Source organism: Apostichopus japonicus, chromosome 8, assembly GCF_037975245.1.
Source record: "Apostichopus japonicus isolate 1M-3 chromosome 8, ASM3797524v1, whole genome shotgun sequence".
Classification (NCBI taxonomy): domain Eukaryota; kingdom Metazoa; phylum Echinodermata; class Holothuroidea; order Aspidochirotida; family Stichopodidae; genus Apostichopus; species Apostichopus japonicus.
This window is the reverse complement of record NC_092568.1, coordinates 42285789-42313062: the sequence shown is the minus strand read 5'-3', so window position 1 is coordinate 42313062 and position 27274 is coordinate 42285789. Positions and strand designations below refer to the sequence as shown.

General features: G+C 39.3%; 1 protein-coding gene across 1 annotated transcript in view; it reads right to left on the bottom strand.

The window, feature by feature from the left end:
• Nucleotides 1-21263, bottom strand: part of LOC139972098 (sodium/potassium/calcium exchanger 4-like) — a 117922-nt gene extending 96659 nt beyond the window's left edge. Inside the window, exons 1-2 of the mRNA XM_071979031.1 lie at nt 20428-21263; nt 3736-3864 (exon numbers count right to left, since the gene is read on the bottom strand). Of these exons, the coding sequence (XP_071835132.1) occupies nt 3736-3864; nt 20428-20578 (280 nt within the window). The 5' untranslated portion in view covers nt 20579-21263. The remainder of the gene's footprint in view (nt 1-3735; nt 3865-20427) is intronic.
• Nucleotides 21264-27274: the final 6011 nt, after the last annotated feature.

Sequence of the window (27274 nt, the reverse complement as noted above, 5' to 3'; positions counted from 1 at the left end):
TCTAACTACAAGTTATTAAGAGGGAATCTAGTGTAATATACTCCTGGAAGTATCAACCTGAAATTTATTACTTCATTCTTCTAAATACAGAGCAAAGCAAAGTACTATATATGGTTACATTACATAAAACTTAAAATGTTTATCATCTGCATATAAACATCTTTGAAGAAAGACTCCATTGAGTCCATGTAAGGATTTACTTCTGGTTTGAGGTGATTGTGACTTGTTTTGATTTCACAGTCCTTACAAATACAGAGTGTCCTCTGTACCCTGTACACAGATGACAGCATTCATGGAGACTGGAGAGGACAGCCTCACAGTCCTCACAAATACAGAGTATCCTCTGTACCCTGTACACAGATGACAGCACTCATGGAGACTGGAGAGGACAGCCTCACAGTCCTCACAAATACAGAGTGTCCTCTGTACCCTGTACACAGATAACAGCACTCATGGAGACTGGAGAGGACAGCCTCACAGTCCTCACAAATACAGAGTGTCCTCTGTACCCTGTACACAGATGACAGCATACATGGAGACTGGAGAGGACAGCCTCACAGTCCTCACAAATACAGTGTCCTCTGTACCCTGTACACAGATAACAGCACTCATGGAGACTGGAGAGGACAGCCTCACAGTCCTCACAAATACAGAGTGTCCTCTGTACCCTGTACACAGATGACAGCATACATGGAGACTGGAGAGGACAGCCTCACAGTCCTCACAAATACAGAGTGTCCTCTGTACCCTGTACACAGATAACAGCACTCATGGAGACTGGAGAGGACAGCCTCACAGTCCTCACAAATACAGAGTGTCCTCTGTACCCTGTACACAGATGACAGCATACATGGAGACTGGAGAGGACAGCCTCTTATGTTATTATTATCATTAGAGCCTGTACATGTATAATATTGGTCACGGCTGAATTGTTTATGTGGACATATGTACACCAAAGGCAGTACTTGCACACCTACATATTTGTTAATTATGTTTCAATTTATGCATGTAGTCAAACAGTGAATTCCTAAGGGCTGTGCTTTGGGAATATGAATTTTATGGATATTATTTTCAACTATCGAATATAGTACTTATTATTACATATAATCTACCAAGACATTATGAAGCATATATATGAATAACCGGTACCAACAGGGCTGAGAGAGTTATTTTTTCTGCTAAGTAGACTATGTATATAGTTACCTCATTGATATTAAGTCATCCATAAATAAGCATATGAATAACCAGCAACAACAGGGCTGAAAGAGTTATTTTTTTCTGCTAAGTAGACTATACATATGTAGTTACCTCATTGAGTCATCTATAAATAAGCATATGAATAACCAGTACCAACAGGGCTGAAAGAGTTATTTTTTCTGCTAAGTAGACTATACATATGTAGTTACCTCATTGAGTCATCTATAAATAAGCATATGAATAACCAGCACCAACAGGGCTGAAAGAGTTATTTTTTCTGCTAAGTAGACTATATACATATGTACAGTAGTTACCTCATTGAGTCATCCATAAATAAGAATATGAATAACCAGCACCAACAGGGCTGAAAGAGTTATTTTTTTCTGCTAAGTAGACTATGTACTGTATGTAGTTACCTCATTGAGTCATCTATAAATAAGCATATGAATAACCAGCACCAACAGGGCTGAAAGAGTTATTTTTCTCTGCTAAGTAGACTATGTACTGTATGTAGTTACCTCATTGATATTAAGTCATGATCCATAAATGTGTTCATCTGGAATGGATGAAACACCATGACTTGTGAACATACAAAACTAGGTGCACATTCATACTGACATGTAACACACACATATAATCCAATACGGAGCTGTAGACATGTACAGGTGTTGGGCTAAACTGGCTGCAAAAAGCCCACTGTACTTTTATGAACAACACCACGCATACTTTGATTTGATCTAGCCATCACGTGAACATGTTTTGCATCAAACACGGCCAGCAAGTGCCTCAGCACATTATATCAACAGTGACAGTACTGTATACTGAGCTTTAACCAGACAATAGGCCAAATACTCCCTACAACATCATTATGTAAATCATTTTGGGGATTAGAAACAAGCCAACCTTTTGAATTTTTGAAATCTAAAGTTGTGACTTTCAGAGGATACCAAAATGATTTATTTGATTGATTTGGTATTAAGTAGTAATTCAATTAGAGCTTTCAGACAAGTGTGAACTGAACTTATTGTTTATACAAAATACTTATAAAGCTTGGGTTATCTTGCAAAATTTGACCACAACAAGCTAGACAATGACCTTTATCTCTGGTATCTAAATAGTTTAAGGCCATACTTCGTTAGATAAATGCAATCAAATTATAAGTTTTGGATCAATTCTAGGTCTCACTAAGTATAGGTCACAGCAGACATGTTCATACAAGATTAAAATGCAATAAATGCTCAACAACATGACATTACCATAATGTACACTACCCCCACATATCTGACTTGCCACATAAATTATGGATACCTAGATGAAGATTACTAACCAGCTCTCTGATGTATCGCTGTTTATGCTGTCGGCTTGACAACAAACCCCATCACACCTGCAGCCTATCACAACAGGAGAGGCTACATATTTTACAACAGTGATGAGAGTGTAAGTTACTTCCAACCTGCAACAAACACATCAACTTCCTTGTCCAGCTGTACATTGGCGAGATTAGCATTTTCTATATGTAACACTGCTACATTCCTTCAGGACAAGTTTGCAGGAGATCAAGGATATTAGGAGTTCACAGAGCATTAGTCTTCCTCCATCTTCCTTTCACTCCATCCTCCTCTCTTCCCTTCTCCTTCACCTCACCTCCACCCCTCCCCTCCTATGAAAACGCATGTGTAGACACTTTGGATGGTAGAATGAGAAGGAAGGGCAACGACCGGAGGAACCGGTTGTTGAGGGTGCACAGTGTTAAAAGATTACCAGGGCATACTAGACACGGTAGAATGAGGTGCTAAGGTTGTGAGGAGACAGGTAAGGGAGGAGCGAAGTAAATTTTGTATATCTCCCAATTAATTATAATTTTGTAATCAGTTTTTAATTCTTGTCCAGTTTAAGTGATTTAATGCCTGAGATCTATCAGAACAACATGCTTTACTATTTATTGATCATTGCTAACTGTTTGGCAAGCTGTGTAATCATTCAAACTCAAAAGAATGAACAACAACCAATGCCAATGGTCAAACTGAATAAATGATCAAGATTGACTGAAAACACACTGAGTTTGAACATAAACAATAAACTGACATTCATACCATCATTGCCCTTTATCTTCCCAGCATTGTCCAAGTAGTTTAACTCACGTGTAGAGATAAAGCAATTCATAATTGAGTTTTAGTGGTTACAAGAGAGAAGTGTCATGATCTGATGAAGGAGAATATAATTCATTGTTTACTGCAGTAGATATGGAAGTACAATAAACATCTGCACATGTGGAGACAGGTGTAGCGAGAGAGATGTGACCCGATATTAAGTTATTTTACAGCTAACTTTATCATGATTTATGAGATAAGTTTTCTATTTCATCATGTTTATACTAAGCAGATGTATTGAGAACCACGAAGGGTCCTTGAACTATGGCCTCCCTGGTCTGCATGCCTCCCTGGCCTACACCCCTCCCTGGCCTGCACCCCTCACCCTCTACTCCCTCCTCTCTCCCCCCCCCCCAGCCATCAGACCTCTCTGTAATTCAATACTCACTAGACGGTATGCAATGTATTTCTGACTCATTTACACTAGAGTCTGAGCTGTTGTCCTCTACGGACTGAAGACGTCGCAAATTCACTCTCTGAGGCTCAGTTCTGTGTTCGGTCGGGTCATTCTTTTTAGCTGCAAAAGGATGAAAAAGAAATTGGAACATGACTCAAGTGGGTAAAACTGAATGTTAAATATTAATTGAGTTTTGTTAATTAACATGTTAAGTTTTCAGTCTGTAATCCAAACACATACAAAGGCAGCAACATTGCAGACGCTCAGCTAAGCTTCTCTTTGAGAATTTGTTTTTGATTGGCAATATTTCTGAGCAGTTTATCAATGTGTAATGTGTAACGTTGTCATTTTCTTTCTGTCTGTCTCTTTAACTTGTCTTATGATCCTACTTAGCAGACAAAACAGCAGGCAAAAGATAAGAAGAAAGAAACAGTGTTGGCAATTACAGGTAGAGGGTATACCAAAAACTCATCTAGGATGATAGACTCTTAATAGATTATATCATGTTAATTGTCATGATCATTGGCAGACTGTGTTATCAATAACCAGTGTTTCAACATTTCAGATATAGTATGCCCCGAACTGCGCCGTTACATATCCTGAAATCCGGATTTCAACGGTTATTTGCCCTAATTACTGTAGGGTGTATACAAACCACCATGTGTTATTCTCCAAAAAAATTCCTGATGTTGTCGTATTCCGGGATATTTCCTTCAGAGTGGAGACACTGTCAGGAACTTATTACATATGGATTGTTCTAGTTATTACTAGGGATAAACAATGTCCCATTGCAAAAACAAAGAACCAACAGTATTACTGAATGCACTTCACAGTTTTAATTCATGCAATAATAGAACAAAAACGATAAAAGAGTATTCCTCTGCTTATTCTGCTTAAAAGTTGTGGATATATCCTTTGAATTGTGCTCACGAAAGTTTCACCTATACATTAATAGGACCAGCAACTTGATTACAATCGATGTACTACAGTGAGACGTTAAAGAGCAGGCAGAAATCGTAATCGGCTCAAACAATTTAGGTCATTCTCACATGTCGTATCCCACACACAAACTGTTGAAAAGTTAAAATTGCAAATCTGCCCAGTTAGTCCTTTCACAGAGAATGACATCAAACTAGATAGGAAACCTGAAAACAATTACATTTTTTTTACTTGATCACCTCTCCCAGGGGTAGAATGATGTGCCAAAATGACAGGATAGTTAAGATGGAAGACATTTTGCTACTCAAACCAAAACACATAATGGTGGCAAAAAGTGACAAAATTTCAGCGAAATATCACTATCGCTACATAGCTAAGCTGAAAGCCCGATCACACTGCAATATATGCATACATACATATGATGACACTACATACAGTATGAATTCTGTGAGCACCAGCAGTTCCACAGTACGACCAGCATATAAGCAGATTAGATGTAAAACAATAAACTACTCCAAGGGCAGCAGTCTGTTAACAATGAAATTAATTCTCACTACTGTACTTGCTGGTTATTAATATTGCTCTCAATAGGTGGAAGGCACTATAAATCACTCTAGCAGATAACAAATTATAAAACTTACTGGTTTATATATTTACGAGTGACCCGCTTACCTGTCTCCCCACAACCTTAGCACCGCATTCTACCGTGTCTAGTATGCCCTGGTAATCTTTTAACACTGTGCACCCTCAGTGACCGGTCACATCCGGTCAGTGACCTCCTTCTCATTCTACCACCCAAAGTGTCTACACATGTTTTTCGTATTGTTAGCGGGGAACGAAGTAACTAAGGAAATTTAAAGATGCTAGAAAAAATGGAGTCATTTCTTAATTTTGGCTTTTTACCACAAAGTAATAAGCCTACTCTATATATAGCCATTTACCCAAAAATGGTTTGAAAAGTAATTTATCTCTCCAGAGACAGTCACAACAGATGAAGGGAAGGATGGGTAGGGAAGGGATGCAAGAGTTGATGGTCTGTCTTACTCTTTCAATGTGGGACCCTCCAACTAAGTGAAGTAATTTGTCAGCCTGATATTCCAGTCTTTTCAAGCAGATATATTTGTACAAGTCTGTAGTACCTGTGTGTGTTTGGGTTATTCCTGTTCATACAGCTCCATATGAAGTTTACTGTGTTCCATATGTAGTACCCTTTACACATTGAATGGGCAACCAACTTTACCCACTACTGTTCCAAGTAAGGTTGTCAATGACCAAGCTTATCAATATCCTTGTAATCTTTGTAACACTGATTATAAAAGTTAATTCTAAAATCAACATTTTGTTGCCCAAACTGATCACTTTTTGGTATGATGAAGTACTAAATTATCCAGTTAATGACCTAGCTAGTAGCTACATTGTTTGGGGATTTCAGGATATTAGGATAATATCACATTATAGACAGATTTCTCTATATTATGTTGAGTGCACTCTTGGTTTTATTATCATAGTGTAGTGTGGTGACTCTTTAGGAGTGCACTCTCCATTTATATCATTATTGTGTAGTGCAGTGACTCTTTAGGAGTGCACTCTTGGTCTTATTATCATTGTGTAGTGCAGTGACTCTTTAGGAGTGCACTCTTAGTTTTATTATCATTGTGTAGTGCAGTGACTCTTTAGGAGTGCACTCTTGGTCTTATTATCATTGTGTAGTGCAGTGACTCTTTAGGAGTGCACTCTTGGTCTTGTGTAGTGCAGTGACTCTTTAGGAGTGCACTCTTGGTCTTATTATCATTGTGTAGTGCAGTGACTCTTTAGGAGTGCACTCTTAGTTTTATTATCATTGTGTAGTGCAGTGACTCTTTAGGAGTGCACTTTTAGTTTTATTATCATTGTGCAGTGCAGTGACTCTTTAGGAGTGCACTATTGGTTTTATCATCCCAGATATGCTTACAGACAGCTGGGTAAGTCCTCATCACCTGAGGGAAGAACACTGACATACCTGTCTACACATACAAGTACCTACGTGTATCATCGTAGTCAGTGAATATTTAATAGATTCACTTGAGATAGCAATCATCAATATGCTTGACCTAATCAAAGTGATCTTTACCTTAGTGATACGCATGCATATCATCCAAGAATTCTTCAAACTCTGGACACTTAATGCATGCTTTCCATGGTTACTTGATAAACCACAGAAACAATTAATGCAATGCATTTAAACTGGATTAAAATGAGCTTAGGTCATTTTAAGGCTTCAGGAGTGCAAAATTCCTGGCCTGTTTCTTCCCTTTTGTAACATTATATAGGAAATCCCCTGGCAGCAGAGTTTTAGAATTGTAGAACGGACTAACAAAGTGTGAAAACATGAATCAATCACAGCCTGGACTTAAATAATACCCGGTCAAGATATTAAAATTGTATTTACTCTATTGGCTGGTGAATTTCAAATCCCAGTGAGCTAATAGCAGCACCAAACATTGAAATTAAATCCAGCAGAAGCACAGACAACAGGACATAGATCAAATACCACTCTCATTCCACACATTCCATTAACTTACCATACAGCTACTACCACTGTACACATGTAGAGCAGTCCTGACTGTCCCTACACTGGCCTGCATTAACATTCACCTGAGCACTCATTACGGAGAGCTCCCCACAGCTTATGGTTGACTTCATCGATGAAACCTCTGTGCGTCACACAACATCTTAGATTTCAGCCACGTTAGTTTTATGAACTAAGCCTAGAATACGTACCAGAATTCATTCAGGCATAATGAAATGTTGTATGCTCTATGTATACATGTATCAATTTTGTGGAGTGTTTCATGCCATGCCCTGATACTGTGTGTATGTGCTAGATTTTCAATTATTCAAACATAATTATTCAAAACATTATTCAAAACTAAAATCTGGTAATGGAAATCAGAGATAATCATGGAAATGATATAGAAGTTTTATATTTGATATTGCAAATAGCTAACGACCATTACAAGTAGTACAGTGGGTGAAAGTACTTATAATACACACACAGAATTAAGACAAAGGTGGGGAAGGGGGAGGGAACTGAATGATAATGTGTAACAATAAAACATTATTGTATTACACCAGCTTATGGGCATTGGTAAACTTTGGGAGGAGGAGGAGGATCCTGGAACTCTATATGGAAGTTGGTGGTAATACCATGGTAATTTAATAATACCTGATAGTAATAAGAATATGTAAAATGAAATATCTAATATTAGAACTAAAGGAGAGACAAATATAAATGACACAGAGATCTGCTTTCAAGGTTGTCTTTGTGTGTTTTGTAACATAACGATGAAACTTGTATTTCTAACAATAAATTGAGTGGAAATTAGATCCTCCAATTCATATTCAGCTCACATTAAACAATGATTGAATGAGTCATCAGCCAAACTGACATGAATCAAGTCTAAACCTCAAAATGTGTGAAACAACTTTACATGTTAATCGGCTCACTTTCCATATCTTTTCAGGATTTAAAATGACAAACCCTTCCAAAAGTCATAGTTAAATATCTATTTTATTCTACAAATTGTACAGCTCAATGAACAAAACTTCCATAGCCTGCAAGAATTTGACATCCTCCAGAGTAACTCGACTCTACTTAGTATGTAGTATAAGAAAGAAAAAGAAAAAAAACCTGCAAAATGACAGTTCTATCAAATCTAAATGAAGAGAGGAGATGAAACCTTTGGTGTAATAAAACTTGATGTTTCTCTCCTTGTAATGTGCTGCTTCAAGGCATCAAATTACCCATCATGCATTGTACCAACACTCCTAAGTGCTCATCTTATTTTGATGAGCGCCTGGGGGTTTTACAACCATCAATTGACCTAAATGATCGAACACTTCTAAGGTAAATTGCTCTGAGAAGAATCCAATAAATGGCTGACACATAGTATCGCTCAGCCAGTCAGTCAGATTGTAAATTAAGATACTTCTTACGGCCTAAATGTGATTATTGGTTTCCAAAACAGTTTAAGTTAGTACACAAACAAGAATGAAAAAGATACCACAGGCTTCAGTTACAAGTAACTTTGTCTGCAGAATCAAACTAACTGGTTTCATAACTCAAGCTTCTTAATGAAACTCAGTTCGAAAGCAAAATGAAAAATGTTTCACTGAAATTTACAGTTTTTCCTTTCTCTTTTTATTGAGAGTGTACGAGGTAATAAATGGTCTTGAATGCAATTAGAAGTGAACTAATCTCTCATGCGGCAATAATTTTCTCTGGGGCAGAGAAAGACAGCTGATAATATATGTTACCAATGGTTCTGTACAGTACTGGTTACAGTGTGTTCTACATAATTCTAACTTCTAGAGAATAGTGGCAGTAGTGGTTGTAATTTTGAACACCACAGACTTACGGTACCTCCATAGCAGGTTTACAAATAAATTTACTGTCAAATTGTAAAAGCATTTTCCCCACATGGTCACTTACAGTATATGCAATGTACACAGTTAGCTTCAATACAACTGTGTTGTAAAGTGCTAAGATAAGCGCTGTCCCTTAATGGTCAGGAAATGTCAAAGCTTAACTTCTTAAATGTTATGAAAATATGAGTACTTCTAGACAGTAACCAACCGATGTAGGTTACGTCAATCATGTGTATAGGCTGTAGCAATGGTATGGCAGCCACTCTCAAAGTACATTACCAATGAAGGTTACTTCAATCAAGTGTATAGGCTGTAGCAATGGTATGGCAGCCACTCTCAAAGTACTTTACCAATGCAGGTTACGTCAATTATGTGTATAGGCTGTAGCAATGGTATGGCAGCCACTCTCAAAGTACTTTACCAATGCAGGTTACTTCAATCATGTGTATAGGCTGTAGCAATGGTATGGCAGCCACTCTCAAAGTACTTTACCAATGCAGGTTACTTCAATCATGTGTATAGGCTGTAGCAATGGTATGGCAGCCACTCTCAAAGTACTTTACCAATGCAGGTTACTTCAATCATATGTATAGGCTGTAGCAATGGTATGGCAGCCACTCTCAAAGTACTTTACCAATGCAGGTTACTTCAATCAAGTGTATAGGCTGTAGCAATGGTATGGCAGCCGCTCTCAAAGTACTTTACCAATGCAGGTTACTTCAATTATGTGTAAAGGCTGTAGCAATGGTATGGCAGCCGCTCTCAAAGTACTTTACCAATGCAGGTTACTTCAATTATGTGTATAGGCTGTAGCAATGGTATGGCAGCCACTCTCAAAGTACTTTACCAATGCAGGTTACTTCAATCATGTGTATAGGCTGTAGCAATGGTATGGCAGCCACTCTCAAAGTACTTTACCAATGAAGGTTACTTCAATCATGTGTATAGGCTGTAGCAATGGTATGGCAGCCACTCTCAAAGTACTTTACCAATGAAGGTTACTTCAATTATGTGTATAGGCTGTAGCAATGGTATGGCAGCCACTCTCAAAGTACTTTACCAATGCAGGTTACTTCAATCATGTGTATAGGCTGTAGCAATGGTATGGCAGCCACTCTCAAAGTACATTACCAATGAAGGTTACTTCAATTATGTGTATAGGCTGTAGCAATGGTATGGCAGCCACTCTCAAAGTACTTTACCAATGAAGGTTACTTCAATCATGTGTATAGGCTGTAGCAATGGTATGGCAGCCACTCTCAAAGTACTTTACCAATGAAGGTTACTTCAATCAAGTGTATAGGCTGTAGCAATGGTATGGCAGCCACTCTCAAAGTACTTTACCAATGAAGGTTACTTCAATCATGTGTATAGGCTGTAGCAATGGTATGGCAGCCACTCTCAAAGTACTTTCCTCCTCTCATGAGACATTCTAATTTAAATATTTCTTATTGCCTGAGAATAATTTGGAGAATCAGATCACCAAGTGTTTACTTAGTTTTAATACTCAAGGTTAACAATGATGACCATGCAGAATTATCTGATTTCTAAGACATTTTCTATTTGCTTCAATTAATATGTCCTCTTTCTTTCTCAAAAGGGAAAAGTCCCAACAGTAGATTGTTGAGCCATTATTAAAGATAAATTCCAAAACGATCTAGACACTTTGGATGGTAGCATGAAAAGGAAGGCCCGTGACCGGAGGAGCCGGTCATAGAGGGTGCACAGTGTTAAATGGTTGTGGGGAGACAGGTAAGCGAGGAACGAAGTCAATTTACAGAATTCACATTATATAGTTTCTCTTCTTACCACGTCAAAATGAGCGGGCTACGTACTAAATGTATTGCTGAACTTTCAATGGAGAACATACAGTACTTGTACATTTGTTTTGGCATCTACACACAAAGAGTTGATTGATGATGTCTTGTGAAAGGTAATCTGTTTTGGCAGGTAATTTACTTTACATCTTCTAGCCTATCTATCCAACTCAAATCTTTCAATACAAAGACAAATAAGTCAGCCTTAATGAGTCCGACAAAATACCTTAAACCTGAAGGTGGTAAATGGTGGACAGGAAGTGGAATCAAATGGGATTTAAGGTTCCCAAACAGTTAGAACACAAGGAATAACATGCATTACAACAGTCTCAAATTTTGCACATGTTGGTCTGCTAAAACAGATTTATGCTTGTTTGAATGAACCTAATGTACATATGGTTCTTTAAAAAAAAATTACATAATTACATGATTGTTTCTCAATACACTAGATGTGCACATGAATGTACACATTTGTGCACATTTTTATGACTTTATCTATCATAGTACAATGTTACTGAGCTGAATGGAAAATGAAATCTAACTTGGATCTACAGTATATTAAAAAGAGGTCAATTATATACCAAATTGTTGCCGTGGTTCAGGGAACCCCAAGTGTCAACTAAATACGTCAAACCTTGTATTAAAACCTGGAAGTAAACTAATGATCTGCAGCTACGTAGAGAGCTCAATCAGTAACTGATTCATCTCTACCATTTCCAATATATTTTCAATTTATAGTGAACACAGTCAGGTACAGACTTACTGTACAACAAGAGTGTTTGATTCAATTTATAGTGAATACAGTCTGGTACAGACTTACTGTACAACAAGACTGTTATATTCAATTTATAGTGAACACAGTCAGGTACAGACTTACTGTACAACAAGACTGTTTGATTCAATTTATAGTGAACACAGTCAGGTACAGACTTACTGTGCAACAAGACTGTTTGATTCAATTTATAGTGAACACAGTCAGGTACAGACTTACTGTACAACAAGACTGTTATATTCAATTTATAGTGAACACAGTCAGGTACAGACTTACTGTGCAACAAGACTGTTTTATTCAATTCATAGTGAACACAGTCAGGTACAGACTTACTGTACAACAAGACTGTTATATTCAATTCATAGTGAACACAGTCAGGTACAGACTTACTGTACAACAAGACTGTTTCATTCAATTTATAGTGAACACAGTCAGGTACAGACTTACTGTACAACAAGACTGTTATATATTCAATTTATAGTGAACACAGTCAGGTACAGACTTACTGTACAACAAGACTGTTATATATTCAATTTATAGTGAACACAGTCAGGTACAGACTTACTGTACAACAAGACTGTTATATTCAATTTATAGTGAACACAGTCAGGTACAGACTTACTGTACAACAAGACTGTTATATTCAATTTATAGTGAACACAGTCAGGTACAGACTTACTGTACAACAAGACTGTTATATTCAATTTATAGTGAACACAGTCAGGTACAGACTTACTGTACAACAAGACTGTTATATTCAATTTATAGTGAACACAGTCAGGTACAGACTTACTGTACAACAAGACTGTTATATTCAATTTATAGTGAACACAGTCAGGTACAGACTTACTGTACAACAAGACTGTTATATTCAATTTATAGTGAACACAGTCAGGTACAGACTTACTGTACAACAAGACTGTTATATTCAATTTATAGTGAACACAGTCAGGTACAGACTTACTGTACAACAAGACTGTTATATATTCAATTTATAGTGAACACAGTCAGGTACAGACTTACTGTACAACAAGACTGTTTCATTCAATTTATAGTGAACACAGTCAGGTACAGACTTACTGTACAACAAGACTGTTTCATTCAATTTATAGTGAACACAGTCAGGTACAGACTTACTGTACAACAAGACTGTTATATTCAATTTATAGTGAACACAGTCAGGTACAGACTTACTGTACAACAAGACTGTTATATTCAATTTATAGTGAACACAGTCAGGTACAGACTTACTGTACAACAAGACTGTTATATTCAATTTATAGTGAACACAGTCAGGTACAGACTTACTGTACAAGAAGACTGTTTTATTCAATTTATAGTGAACACAGTCAGGTAACAGTACAGTAGCTTTGAATGACTTTGAATGACTTAGATAGAAAGAGAATCAATGAATACAGAAATACGAACACCCTCATAATCCACTGATAGTCAAAAGATACACTATAACATAGTCTCAGATATAAAATCCGCAGTGGAAGGCAGTTACTTACACACTATAGAGCAGCCACTTGTGTATGAGGGAGAAACATCATGGCTAATTACTTACACTTTAGATCGGGTACCTTCCAATTTACAGGTTTAGATATCTTGGATTTTTTAAAAACAATTTGGAAGACCATTTCAGATGTGAAAACCATGGATTTCTCCTTGATGAAAAACCCATCATACCTTATAGCTGACTAGAGCACATTGAGTTAATGACATCTCATTAACCCACTCGGCTAAAGTCTCCAAACATTTAGTAAAACTCAGCAAATGAACCCCTAGGAAAGGCTTGGAAAGCTATCTCAAATTAACAAAGCTATAGAGAGTCCTCAGAATTTCTTAATGGAAATCAAAGTTACTCACAATAACAACTTCAAGTTCTCCAACTAAAGTGAAAAATATTGCTCCTAATTATGACATATCACTGCTATGTGTGACAAATTAACATAGCATACATGCATATGTATCCAGATATCCTTTTTTCCTTCCCCTTCTCCCCTTCTCCCCTCCCCCAACCCCCACCCCATCACCCAATCCCTATTCCCCTACCAGTAGTTATAAACTGAAGATGATTTTGCAATGACCACTGTATTATATGAACAGACAACAACAAGCATACAGTATAGTTTTGCAAAATAGTCTTTGCAAATTTGGTTTCTGACAACTCCTAGAAAGCTCAATATTACTGACCATACATTAGTCCAAGGAATTGTTATAAGATTCAAAGAGCCATATCTACACTGTACCAGGTTCACCAGTGGCAAACTAGACTTTACAACTTCTTCAATGGTTCCTTAATTCTCTCTAAAGTAATTAATACACTGTATAACAACTTGTTGACCTCAATTGAAACATGACCTCAAAAGAGGAAAACAATATGGAAGTGGGATGGCAATCAAGCATGAGGATTAAATGCTTCCCTTCATGATATACAGTATCATTCTGCAAGGGTCTAACTTAGAATTAGGACTTGACCTCAAGTGACCTTACAGATCCAACCAGATTCTCATAAACACATGGTAGGGAAATGTGCATAGCAGATATTACTGTACATAGCTATTTACAGTAGGCTTTATAGTATAATACTATTTAATAATTATTGTTATTATGATTTATGTTTAATGACAGTGGCAAACTGTTTTCAAGGTTTCAGATTGTACTTTGTTGAAATCCCTTGACCTTTACCCTACCTTCCTACAACATGAACTGGAACTTGCTCACACCAAAAGAAGCCAGCAAAAACCAGCTGGAGCAAACTCTGTACTTTCAGAGTCACATAGACCGCAGCCTCCCTTTAAGCTCCTCTTCTCCTCTCTTACCTGTCTCTACTCTACTGTTACACTGCTACCCCCCCCCCCCTTGCACTCCTTCTCTCAACTCTTACCTGCCTCTATCCTTCCTTTAAGCTCCTCCTCTCCTCTCTTACCTGTCTCTACTCTACTGTTGCACTGCTATCCCCCCCCTTGCACTCCTTCTATCAACTCTTACCTGCCTCTATCCTTCCTTTAAGCTCCTCCTCTCCTCTCTTACCTGTCTCTACTCTACTGTTCCACTGCTACCCCCCCCCTCCACTTGCACTCCTTCTCTCAACTCTTACCTGCCCCTATCCTTCCTTTACGCTCCTCTTCTCCTCTCTTACCTGTCTCTACTCTACTGTTGCACTGCTACCCCCCCCCTCCACTTGCACTCCTTCTATCAACTCTTACCTGCCTCTAACCTTCCTTTAAGCTCCTCCTCTCCTCTCTTACCTGTCTCTACTCTACTGTTGCACTGCTACCCCCCCTCCACTTGCACTCCTTCTCTCAACTCTTACCTGCCTCTATCCTTCCTTTACGCTCCTCTTCTCCTCTCTTACCTGTCTCTACTCTACTGTTCCACTGCTACCCCCCCCCCTTGCACTCCTTCTCTCAACTCTTACCTGCCTCTATCCTTCCTTTAAGCTCCTCCTCTCCTCTCTTACCTGTCTCTACTCTACTGTTGCACTGCTACCCCCCCTCCACTTGCACTCCTTCTATCAACTCTTACCTGCCTCTATCCTTCCTTTACGCTCCTCCTCTCCTCTCTTACCTGTCTCTACTCTACTGTTGCACTGCTACCCCCCCCCTCCACTTGCACTCCTTCTCTCAACTCTTACCTGCCTCTATCCTTCCTTTACGCTCCTCTTCTCCTCTCTTACCTGTCTCTACTCTACTGTTCCACTGCTACCCCCCCCCCCCTTGCACTCCTTCTCTCAACTCTTACCTGCCTCTATCCTTCCTTTATGCTCCTCCTCTCCTCTCTTACCTGTCTCTACTCTACTGTTGCACTGCTACCCCCCCTCCACTTGCACTCCTTCTCTCAACTCTTACCTGCCCCTATCCTTCCTTTACGCTCCTCCTCTCCTCTCTTACCTGTCTCTACTCTACTGTTGCACTGCTACTCCCCCTCCACTTGCACTCCTTCTCTCAACTCTTACCTGCCTCTATCCTTCCTTTACGCTCCTCTTCTCCTCTCTTACCTGTCTCTACTCTACTGTTCCACTGCTACCCCCCCCCCCCCTTGCACTCCTTCTCTCAACTCTTACCTGCCCCTATCCTTCCTTTAAGCTCCTCCTCTCCTCTCTTACCTGTCTCTACTCTACTGTTGCACTGCTATCCCCCCCCCTCCACTTGCACTCCTTCTATCAACTCTTACCTGCCTCTATCCTTCCTTTAAGCTCCTCCTCTCCTCTCTTACCTGTCTCTACTCTACTGTTGCACTGCTACCCCCCCTCCACTTGCACTCCTTCTCTCAACTCTTACCTGCCTCTATCCTTCCTTTACGCTCCTCTTCTCCTCTCTTACCTGTCTCTACTCTACTGTTCCACTGCTACCCCCCCCCCTTGCACTCCTTCTCTCAACTCTTACCTGCCTCTATCCTTCCTTTAAGCTCCTCCTCTCCTCTCTTACCTGTCTCTACTCTACTGTTGCACTGCTACCCCCCCCCCCTCCACTTGCACTCCTTCTATCAACTCTTACCTGCCTCTATCCTTCCTTTACGCTCCTCCTCTCCTCTCTTACCTGTCTCTACTCTACTGTTGCACTGCTACCCCCCCCTCCACTTGCACTCCTTCTCTCAACTCTTACCTGCCTCTATCCTTCCTTTACGCTCCTCTTCTCCTCTCTTACCTGTCTCTACTCTACTGTTCCACTGCTACCCCCCCCCCTTGCACTCCTTCTCTCAACTCTTACCTGCCTCTATCCTTCCTTTAAGCTCCTCCTCTCCTCTCTTACCTGTCTCTACTCTACTGTTGCACTGCTACCCCCCCCCCTCCACTTGCACTCCTTCTATCAACTCTTACCTGCCTCTATCCTTCCTTTACGCTCCTCTTCTCCTCTCTTACCTGTCTCTACTCTACTGTTCCACTGCTACCCCCCCCCCTTGCACTCCTTCTCTCAACTCTTACCTGCCTCTATCCTTCCTTTATGCTCCTCCTCTCCTCTCTTACCTGTCTCTACTCTACTGTTGCACTGCTACCCCCCCCTCCACTTGCACTCCTTCTCTCAACTCTTACCTGCCCCTATCCTTCCTTTACGCTCCTCTTCTCCTCTCTTACCTGTCTCTACTCTACTGTTGCACTGCTACCCCCCCCCCTCCACTTGCACTCCTTCTCTCAACTCTTACCTGCCTCTATCCTTCCTTTATGCTCCTCTTCTCCTCTCTTACCTGTCTCTACTCTACTGTTGCACTGCTACCCCCCCTCCACTTGCACTCCTTCTCTCAACTCTTACCTGCCTCTATCCTTCCTTTACGCTCCTCTTCTCCGCTCTTACCTGTCTCTACTCTACTGTAACAGTAGCATCAGGGTTGGCATTTTCCCGGGAAAAACCTGTTTTTCCCACTAAGCGGTAAAAACCAGGTAAAAACCGGGAAAAACTGGTAAATACCGGTAAAAACTGCCTCCGTCTCGAAAACTAGTATTAATTGTCCGTAAAATGCAGGGTCATCAGTAGGCACGATATTGTTTTATGACAGGCATATTTTATTGAACATGGGAGTTTCTTAGCTTCATTTTGAGCTATTTTATCACATTCTTATTCTACTTTTTGTGGAAAAAAGAGTATTTTTCGGATTGCACATGTATAGTTATTCTGTCACGATCTCTTTAGCAGTATGCATTGCCTATTGCCCAAACCATTATAGGTCTACACTGGGACATTCACCCCTCCTAAATTCTTCAGGCCTATTATGTGGCATGAACAGCGGAGGATAGAACGAAGTGGCGAACCATGGCATCCCCAAAGCCTCAAAGGGACAAGGAACCATATAATAAGATAATATTATGTGCTCAGACAGTTCATTCCATTCCATTAATACAGTAGGCAACAGTCTATTGAGGTGAACTTCAATCCAGGGGGCTCAATAGAAACTGCTTTGAAACTTTGTAAGGCACATGGGCCCAATTAAAGTATTAAACGCACAATGGCCCTATGGAGCCATTCACACAACCAAACTGTTTACCTTGATGCAAACATGGTCCAATTATTATACAACTTCATGCATGAGTGATTAAACATCTTTGAGGTGGACAGGTGAGGTGATACTGGGCACTTCCTGTGTATAGGCTAACTGAAGAGGTAGGAGTATCAACAACACAAGTAACTGTTCCAATTGTTACTTATTCTCAAATTAGTTGATGTCACAACAGTCACTTAGTACAGTGCCTATAAGCAATATAAGCATAGTACAGTGCCTAGTGCGAAGTGTGAACAGAGTACAATTTATCGCAGACATGAAGTGATCGTTCTTGGATGTGAATCATCATTTGGATCTGAGCGGACTAATGTGGCATGTATAATATGACGAACCATAGCCCTAGGAGGCACCCACAGTTTGATACGAGTCCATTCTCTAGATAATGGAATTATGCATCTCGATAGGAAAATAAAGTTGGTTGATTTGAGCATCCAATATATTATTTATTTGAATTATTTATAATAGTCTAATCGGTAAACTCACAAGTTATAGATCATAGCTGTTCTTTGGATGTAACCCAACCCCCTTCCATAAGATGCCATTTTCTTGTAGATTCTATGCTCCTCCACAAGTTCCACATGAGTTTTTAGGAATTCTATATAATTTGAGGTTTTTCCCAGTTTTTCCCACTTATAGGTGGGAAAAACCTCCCGGTAAAAACCGGTAAAAAACTTGTTTTTCCCGGGGCGGTAAAAACCGGCCAACCCTGCTACTGTTGCACTGCTACCCCCCCCCCCCCTCCACTTGCACTCCTTCTCTCAACTCTTACCTGCCTCTATCCTTCCTTTACGCTCCTCTTCTCCTCTCTTACCTGTCTCTACTCTACTGTTGCACTGCTACCCCCCCCCCTTGCACTCGTCTCACTCTTACCTGCCTCTACTCTACTATTGCACTGCAGCCTCCCTTTACGCTCCTCCTCTCCTCTCTAACCTGTCTCTACTCTACTGTTGCACTGCTACTTTGTTTGTTTATAGGCTGTTGTATTGAACAGGTACCGGAGGGGGTCAAGGAGAGCAGTGCAATAGTAGAGTTGAGACAGGTACTGTAAGTACTGTTGTAAATACCCAAACCAGGGAGTTTGGGGGTTTCTGTAGTAAACTCTATTTGAAAACGATTTCTCTCATGTATCCCGGACATGTAATGCAATTACATGCTAGGCCACTATAAATAGAGTAAATACTGGAATCATGTAATCAACAATTATACAATGTAATGTGCAGTATCATTGATCTAACTGACAGATACAAAGGAACAAATTCAAGACCATATCCTCAAAACAGACATCAACACTACACTAGAAAGCTCATACTATAATATAGACACACTGTACCACCCTTGAAATCATGAATAACTGTGATTCTAAATCTGGACTGATTACCTCAATTAGGAGGGAAACACCTTAGAAGCAAATGATCAAACATGGAGGGTCATGTGACAGGCTCCCCGGTAGCACATAAGTAATCCAAAGCCTTAAGTACATAATGTATTCTATTAAAAACAACAATTAAACTGAACACTCACAAACAAAACAAGAAGCTGTGATGTTACTTTCTGTTGACAGACTGTTGATAAGACTTTATTTACTGGTTATCAGATGAGACTAATGGTATTGTTTATGAAACTCACCTTTGACAACCACTGAACGATGAACTTTATATCACATTACCATTGACAGTCTCAACACAAACATCTCTTTTGATTATTTTTTTGCAGTCTTCTATAATTTATATCCATCAAACAGGAGGTAACAATATATTGGGAGACCTTTACCAACTAATTTTTAATAAAATGTATTGTTTACTGATTAGAATACAATGTGTTTAGAAGTTGTAAAATGTTAGATTTATGCACTTTACTAAGATGTAGCCGTGGGTCACAATACACTGTTCTGTGTTCCTGGTCATATGATTGCATAAAACCAAAATACACAACTTATATTGACTATCAACATGCAATAATCTTAGATGCTCACACAATGACTTTGGGATCTTCAAGGTATGAGATTATGGCAAATAAATGGACCTGCAGTTTGTCCAAACATGAACAGCTGAAAATTATGGGACAATATTCTTAATTTGCATCTAGTGATTTTAAAGTTAGGCGAGTATTAATTGTTAGGCTGAAAGTAAAAAAATGCAACATATATTTAAACTTGCTTGACATTTTATTATGGAATGTCAGATGAATTTGTCCCTTGGTAATTTGAAGCTGTTGTCTCACTGTTGTGCTACTGTAGCCCAGTATGTGTACATTGCAATGGACTAACTAGTCTTAAGTATGGGAGGCAAGTCAAATGTGTATTCTGCATGCAAAGCTATTGTAGGCCAAGTCATACAATGGCCTATAACAAGTTTTAAACTTACTGTAGGCTTCATAGTAATACAAATACGCCAACAGTATCCTACTATTCCTAGGCTAGTATTACAATAAACATTAGCCTCCAAGGCTCCAGTAAAGGTTACCTTTGCAACAAAGGAACCATAAATCTGGAAATGTGTATCAGCCTTGCCTTCAAATTTTGAATACAAGTTACAACACTTAAATTAGCCAGGTTAGATAACAATATCGTTTCACCCATTGCATTGTCTAGTGTAGCTGACCAAAGACCTAAGTCACAATGATCCTTTTAGTACTGTAGGCAGTTCAGTCTAGCCTAGGCCTGGCTAAGACAAGCATGTTTAGCCTACTTATCTTAGTTTGTAACATTAACGTTGTGGGCTTGAAGTTAGCTTAAGCTGACGTTCTTACCAAATTTTGCAAGACTGGAAATTGCTGCAGCGACACAGAAGATCAGGGTTAAAAATGCAATTCTTCTCCAAAGAAATAGACCTCTTGGGGTTCTTCTGTATTTCAAGTTTGAGCATAGATTATCTCTGATATACCCTTGTTTAAGATCCATGATGAAATTGCCCAAATTATGAGAATCCAATGACGAAAATGCTAAAGCTATCCGTCTAGCCTTGGCTTGACTAGTATATGTGGTTCACGCACTCTGGTTTTGTGGCCTAATCAATTGTTACATAGGCCTAGGCCAGCTAGTACAATAGTACAATTGTCGTGCTGCAAACTACTATGAGCAGAAAATCATTTGTCTTCGTTATGCAGGTGTATGATATTTCCTACAATCCTTTTGTAACATGCAGTTAACTTCCAGATTGTATTCCACAGCTCACCAGTACAAGGCATGGACATCAAAGTGCACAAAATGTAATAACATAGGCTACAGCCTACAGGCTTAAATCGAAGATGTTGTTTTTAATGCTCCAGGTCAGATGTTGCTTTCTGCCTGATATGCTTGCCAGTATAGCGTAACGTTTTCGACTATAGCATTCGCTCGTATCTTTTTCCAGACCCAGTTCCAATACTGACGTAATTTTACAGGCTGAAAACCTTTCTCATGTGTTCCTTATCGCTAAAACCTATGCCTTTATATCACTCTGTTGTCAGTGACAGTAGTTTCTCTATAACTTACACGACATTTAGTTCAGTGGCTCATTCAAATTTCAGCAGGTTGAGCTGTACACGGTGTGCACGAAATGTTTGGGTCTCTGACAGTTTGAGCTGTGTACATGTCGCGGATACAGCTACACAGTCAAGTTTCTTTTGTTATTACCTTTAACCTTTCCCCGCAAAATTCGAGCGACTTACACCAATCAGCGGTTAAAACGACAGTAACCCTTAGCAACGGGGAATCTGTGGATGACGTCAATTGATAGGAAGTGGTGTTGTTGATAAACTTTTCGCCAACAAAATAAACCCATTGTATTTTGCTCACGAGTTCACTATTCCCAGGGTCCAACAAGATAAAAGGGTCGATTATAGGATATGCTTCCATAAGGAAATGTGCTTTGTTAGTTGACTTTACTTTATAAGATCAGGCGATGTGGTATATTACTGAAACAGTTTAAGTGTTTTACGGATTTAACACATCGTTTCAATAAATTCTTGTGTTGGCAGAAGCAACGGTTTCCGTTGTTACTAGAACCCGTAATTCAAAATAAATATTAGCAACCCGTATCACAAGACCACTACACTTTACAATGCAACACGGAAGTATGATTCTTCTGACCTTACAGTCGAAATCGTGAAAGATGCACACTGCATAACTTAAAAGATGGCTTAGGCCAGAAATGTAGTCATGGTATGTGTGTATATTCCGCGCTACGAATGACAGTATTTGAATGTAATTTCAACATATGAACACTTAATCCCCAGTAACACCACCCCACCCTGATAGGAAACGGTTTCAAACCTTGCTTTACAAAGTGCTTGGTTTACTTCCGGCCCCTACCTAAATCAGTCTGGAAATTTTTTTAAACTTATTATTAGTTATCACCAACACCTACCTTTAGATCTTAACTATAGTCTAAATATGCCGCCTCCTCTATATGATACGGCTTCAATTAGCCCACGACAGTAACCCTTCTTTATGAAACACTTCATTCGCATCTAGCCCTCCCATAAAGATTCAGGCGAATACCCCAATCACTCCGTTTAGTGCTTCTTCTATAGACCCATAAAATATAGTCTTTGCATCAGGATGCACCATTTGACGTCTAAATTTTTTAATTTTAATTCTGTGGGGGAACCCCCAGAGTTATATGGGTCGGCTTAAGCCACCCCTCCTTCTTGATGAGAATCTTCTTGCACCTCTGGCTCATTAAAGTTCAGCTCCCTGCATAAATCAGCTGGGGATTTGGAATCCGTCCTCCACCTTTTAAATGGGGGGAGGGGTTGAAGGACAATCCCAAGTGTGGTAATAATCAGTACATTTTTATATTTAATCTATTTATGTTTTACGTAATTCAAAGTGTATATCAAAAGTATAGACTCGAAGAGCTATCTGAGTGCTCTTAAATGCAATGAGCGAGTGTCATACTAATTTAATAACTGCAGAAATGTGAGCGCACTATAATTAATGAAAATACACAAATCAAATTATTCAGCAGACGTAACATTTACAATTATGTGATCACAATTTCGGTATGATGATGCACTTTTTCTAACAAAATATGGCTTTAAAATATTGTCTCATTGGATACTCAGAAAAATCGTCTCTGAAGGTTGAATTGTTACAATAGCAGTTTTCAAAGTTCCGCAACATCGTGAAAGTTGTCCCATTGCCATTTTGTCAAACTTCTCCATCTTGATAGAGGGTCAGAAGGGGCGGGGCGGATGGGCGGATGGGCGGAAGGCAGCATGAGATGCATATTCTAATTTCTAGAGTTGATGCTGTCCATTAGTACCAAATGTTAACAGCATTTAGGAGTCAGTTTTACCCATTAGTCTCTGTGTGTCAACGTAAATTTACATATTATTACTATGTGTCTCTCACATACAAATAAATATACATTATGTTACTTTATTAACATGTCTATACCAAAGGTGAAACTTCCTGGAAAATCTTGAGCATGCATCAGTTTATTTGTCTTACATTTCCTTTCGTTGTGTTTGGCCTCTCGGTTGTCTTCTTCAGTGGCTTCGCGCGGTTCCTAGCTTATGGAAATGGGGGGGGGGGGGGGTACGAACGCAGGCCTCTGTTCACATGCCAAGTTTAGCTAAGATGAAATTAACTTATTGGTTACTCAGGCTCGGAACGTTCGGAGACTGTTCTAAAAAAAATTCGAATCAACGTTTCATCAGTACCTGCATAATATGTTCGTGTTTGATGTGTAATGTTGTGTCCTTGTAATTTGCGTTGCGATACTTTAAGCTTTGGTGTTTTTTTTTTTTTTCAAGCGTCTAGTCATCACTGGCGGATCCAAGGGGGGGGGGGGGGCCATGGTTGAGCCAAAGGTGAGCCAAAAAGTGTTTCCGAACATCCGCTGAATCATATGATTGGAAATTAAAAAAATCGAGAGGAATAGCAGTGGTAGACTAGTCTAAACCTTTTTCGTTTTCTGGTTTAAAATTAAATGCAGAGCTCCCAACTGACCCGCAATTCGCGGGAATTAGACCCGCATTCTAACACCCAAACCCGCTGACCCGCACAAGCGTCCGAAAAAACCGCATTGTAATTGTCAAGTATACATAAAAAAAATTGCATCAATTTTTGACTTAGCAACCATCATTTCTTTAGCATTTAGCATAATAGAGTATAAAACCTCCTTTACAGCATCATTTGAATCTCAAATTAGCCTATATTTCTTTTCATTGGGGCGAGCAGCGAACATTTTCATGCCACGGGAAAGAATGAATTATCACCTACTATTCAATTTATTGATGTTACACACACAAAAATGCATATTTCTCAGAAAATTTTGGGTGACAAAAGCCTTCCTAAGTGCCACCATTTTACATGTAGGCATCACCAGGATTCCAAAAAAATTCAAAAGGGGAGGGGGACACCCCCTCCCCTTATACCCCTCCCCCAGGACGGCGATTCGTGGCATAGACCAGCATTTGCCTGCTCAAGAGTTGGGAGCTATGTAAATGTATGAGCATGAGGATTTACAGTTTAACACCATTTTGCAGTTACAGGCTGGTTGTAAGAAATTTATAACCTATGAGAAATAAAATTTCTTGAGAAAGATGATCCCAACTTTGTTTTATAAATATTTTAGAAAATTACACCTGGGAAACATTTTGTTTAGAAGTAAATTAACATCACCATTGTACACTTTTGTCGCACCAAATTGCATCTGAGGGCATTCAGCAATAGAAAATTTTCCAAGGGGGTCACCCCCTCTCCTTAGACCCCTCCCCCATATCACTCTAATGCCACTTTGGCCCCTCCCAAACAAAGGCCCTGGATCCGCCAGTGCAGTTGTTATGAGGTTCCGTAGATACCAGTACTTCAATTTCTTGTATAAACTAGCTCGTGAATGTAATGTATTTTGTTACAGAAGACCATTTTCGTTAAACAGTGACCGGGCGGTCCCAAATTATGATGCTTCTCGGGAGACGATGTCGGATTTTGGAAGACTCAACAAATTAAATTTTGATCGGCTGGCCGAGTCAAAGACAATTTAGAAGCAAAATTCAATAAAGAAAGTTTTACGTGCTGCGTTTCATAAATTGCAGGTTTGAGATTGGTAATCAATCTAGTTCAGCCTATAGATTGAAAGAAGGGACGTGACATAATAATGATGATGATGATGATGATGATGATGATGATGATGATGATGATGATGATGATGATGATGATGATGATGATGATGATGATGATCAAGGGCGTAGGAACCGGGGTGGCTGGGGGGGGGCGCCAGCCCCCCCCCCAGTGAAAAATATGGGGGGTGGAAGTATCGTTCCGCCCCCCGCCCCCCCCGCTCCGCAAGTCAGAAAACCCCTTTTTCATTTCCAAATGAGAAAAAAAATCTCATTTGAAGCACCAAATTGCATCTAAGGCCAAGTGAAAATGCAAAATTCTTTACAAAATGGAGTGGGTGTTGAAGTGTGCTATATTGCACCAAATTGCATCTGAGGCCACCTGGAAATGCAAAAAAGTTCCAAAGACCCCTCCCCCAGGCCGGCCATCAGTCTTCAGCCCCCCCACTCAAAAGTACCTTCCTACGCCACTGATGATGATGATGATGATGATGATGATGATGATGATGATGATGATGATGATGATGATGATGATGATGATGATGATGATGATGATGATGATGATGATGATGATGATGATGATGATGATGATGATGATGATGATGATGATGATGATGATGATGATGATGATGATGATGATGATGATGATGATGATGATGATGATGATGATGATGATGATGATGATGATGATGATGATGATGATGATGATGATGATGATGGTGATGATGGCGTAAATAAAGATAAGTGCGATATATATATATATGTGTATATATATATATGTGTGTGTATATATATATGTGTGTATATATATATGTGTGTATATATATATGTGTGTATATATATATATATATATATATATATATATATATATATATATATATATATGATTGAAATTGCAGTGAGTTGGGAAATCCAGAACATATATATAAACATATATTGCAACATCCAACAAGCATCGATCTGTTTAATTGGTTTGTGATCTCCCGTATCTCATGATATCGGATATTTATTTACTCTGTTAAGCTTCTCGAAGTCCTTTACAGAGCAAACCCTTGAGACTACGTAGATATTCCAAGACATCCCTGTACGATTGTTTTCCCCAGTTTCTCACATGTTGCCTACTTGGATATAAAGAACTGTTTAAACATGCTCTATGCTGAATCATATTTTCAAATCATGTGACCTTCTCTTGACGACAGGTTTTCAATCGGCAATTCATGGAAACTTTTTTCTTCCACTGTTGACTGACTAACAGCCCAAATAATACTATTTCGAGGAAGTCCATGCAGTAGTTGCCAATGATGACTCTGTCAATAGAGTCCCATAGTATAGAAGAGGAGTTTCGCAGGAACTGTAAGGCCGCCCGCCCTGTAACGAAAATAGACTATGTTTCAGTGATTAAACTCCGAAACTGCAAAAATCCCGCGACCATCCGAAAATGTTTCGTGACCCACTTTTAGGTCGCGCCAAATAGCTTGCGGTGACGTCGCTGAAGTTCCTGACTCTACTGAGGGTTTAATTTCTCACTGTATAACTTTGTTTGCAAATGATCAGTTTTGGGTCATATCAAACTATACTTAACTAGTATCGGGTCTAGGTGTATTCTGTCATCTTTGCCTTAACATAGTGTCATACGTGAGAGAAGCTTAATTGATTGTTTCCGTCGTGTTACCCCCCCCCCCCCCCTCCTCTCTCAAATACTCTCATGAACACTGACATTTGAGCTAGAAGTCCTTACTCATTCAATGCCAATTAATTGTTACGCTGCAAAAAAAAAAACTACTTCAACGTTCACCAACATTGCGTTACCTGAACGCGTTATTTCCAAGTACACATGGAACTGTGTGCACATGCTCTATGCTGCCTCTAACAGTTTTAGTTGTTATCCAGCTTGTTGTTGTACCAAGATGAAATACGGCGCTCTTTCATATTGATTTCCCGGTGGAAAGACGTCCGTCAGGTTTTGCACTCAAACACCATACACGAGAAGTTACACGGAGTTACCCAACACCTCAAATTCACACTGATCGGTTAGAATCCCCTAAACAAAACAGTCACATACAAAGACGCAGGTCATCTGCCCTTGACGCTGCAAGTGCTACTATAAAAAAAGAAAAATTCCTTATGATGTCGTTGTGTCGTAGAGACCAAACATATAGATATATATAAATAAATAAATATATACATACATACATACATACATACATACATACATACATACACCCATACATACATACATACATACATACATACATACATACATACACACATACAAAGACGGACCACCTTCTCGCAAATACAAGGGATAGGACGCCCTCTATTTATACAAACTTGCACTTGTGTTGCATTTTGGTTCTTTGATAATGTGACCCAACCCTGTGATATTTTCACATAACCAGATATCCCTCGAACTAGGACACCAATGAGCTTATCATCAAATAGATGCTCCTAATTAGAAGTTGCAAACAGTTAAGTTCAATAGAAAAAAAACTTTGTTTTCCACGATCTTGTTTCCCCTGTTTTATGACTTAACTTTATAACTTAAGTT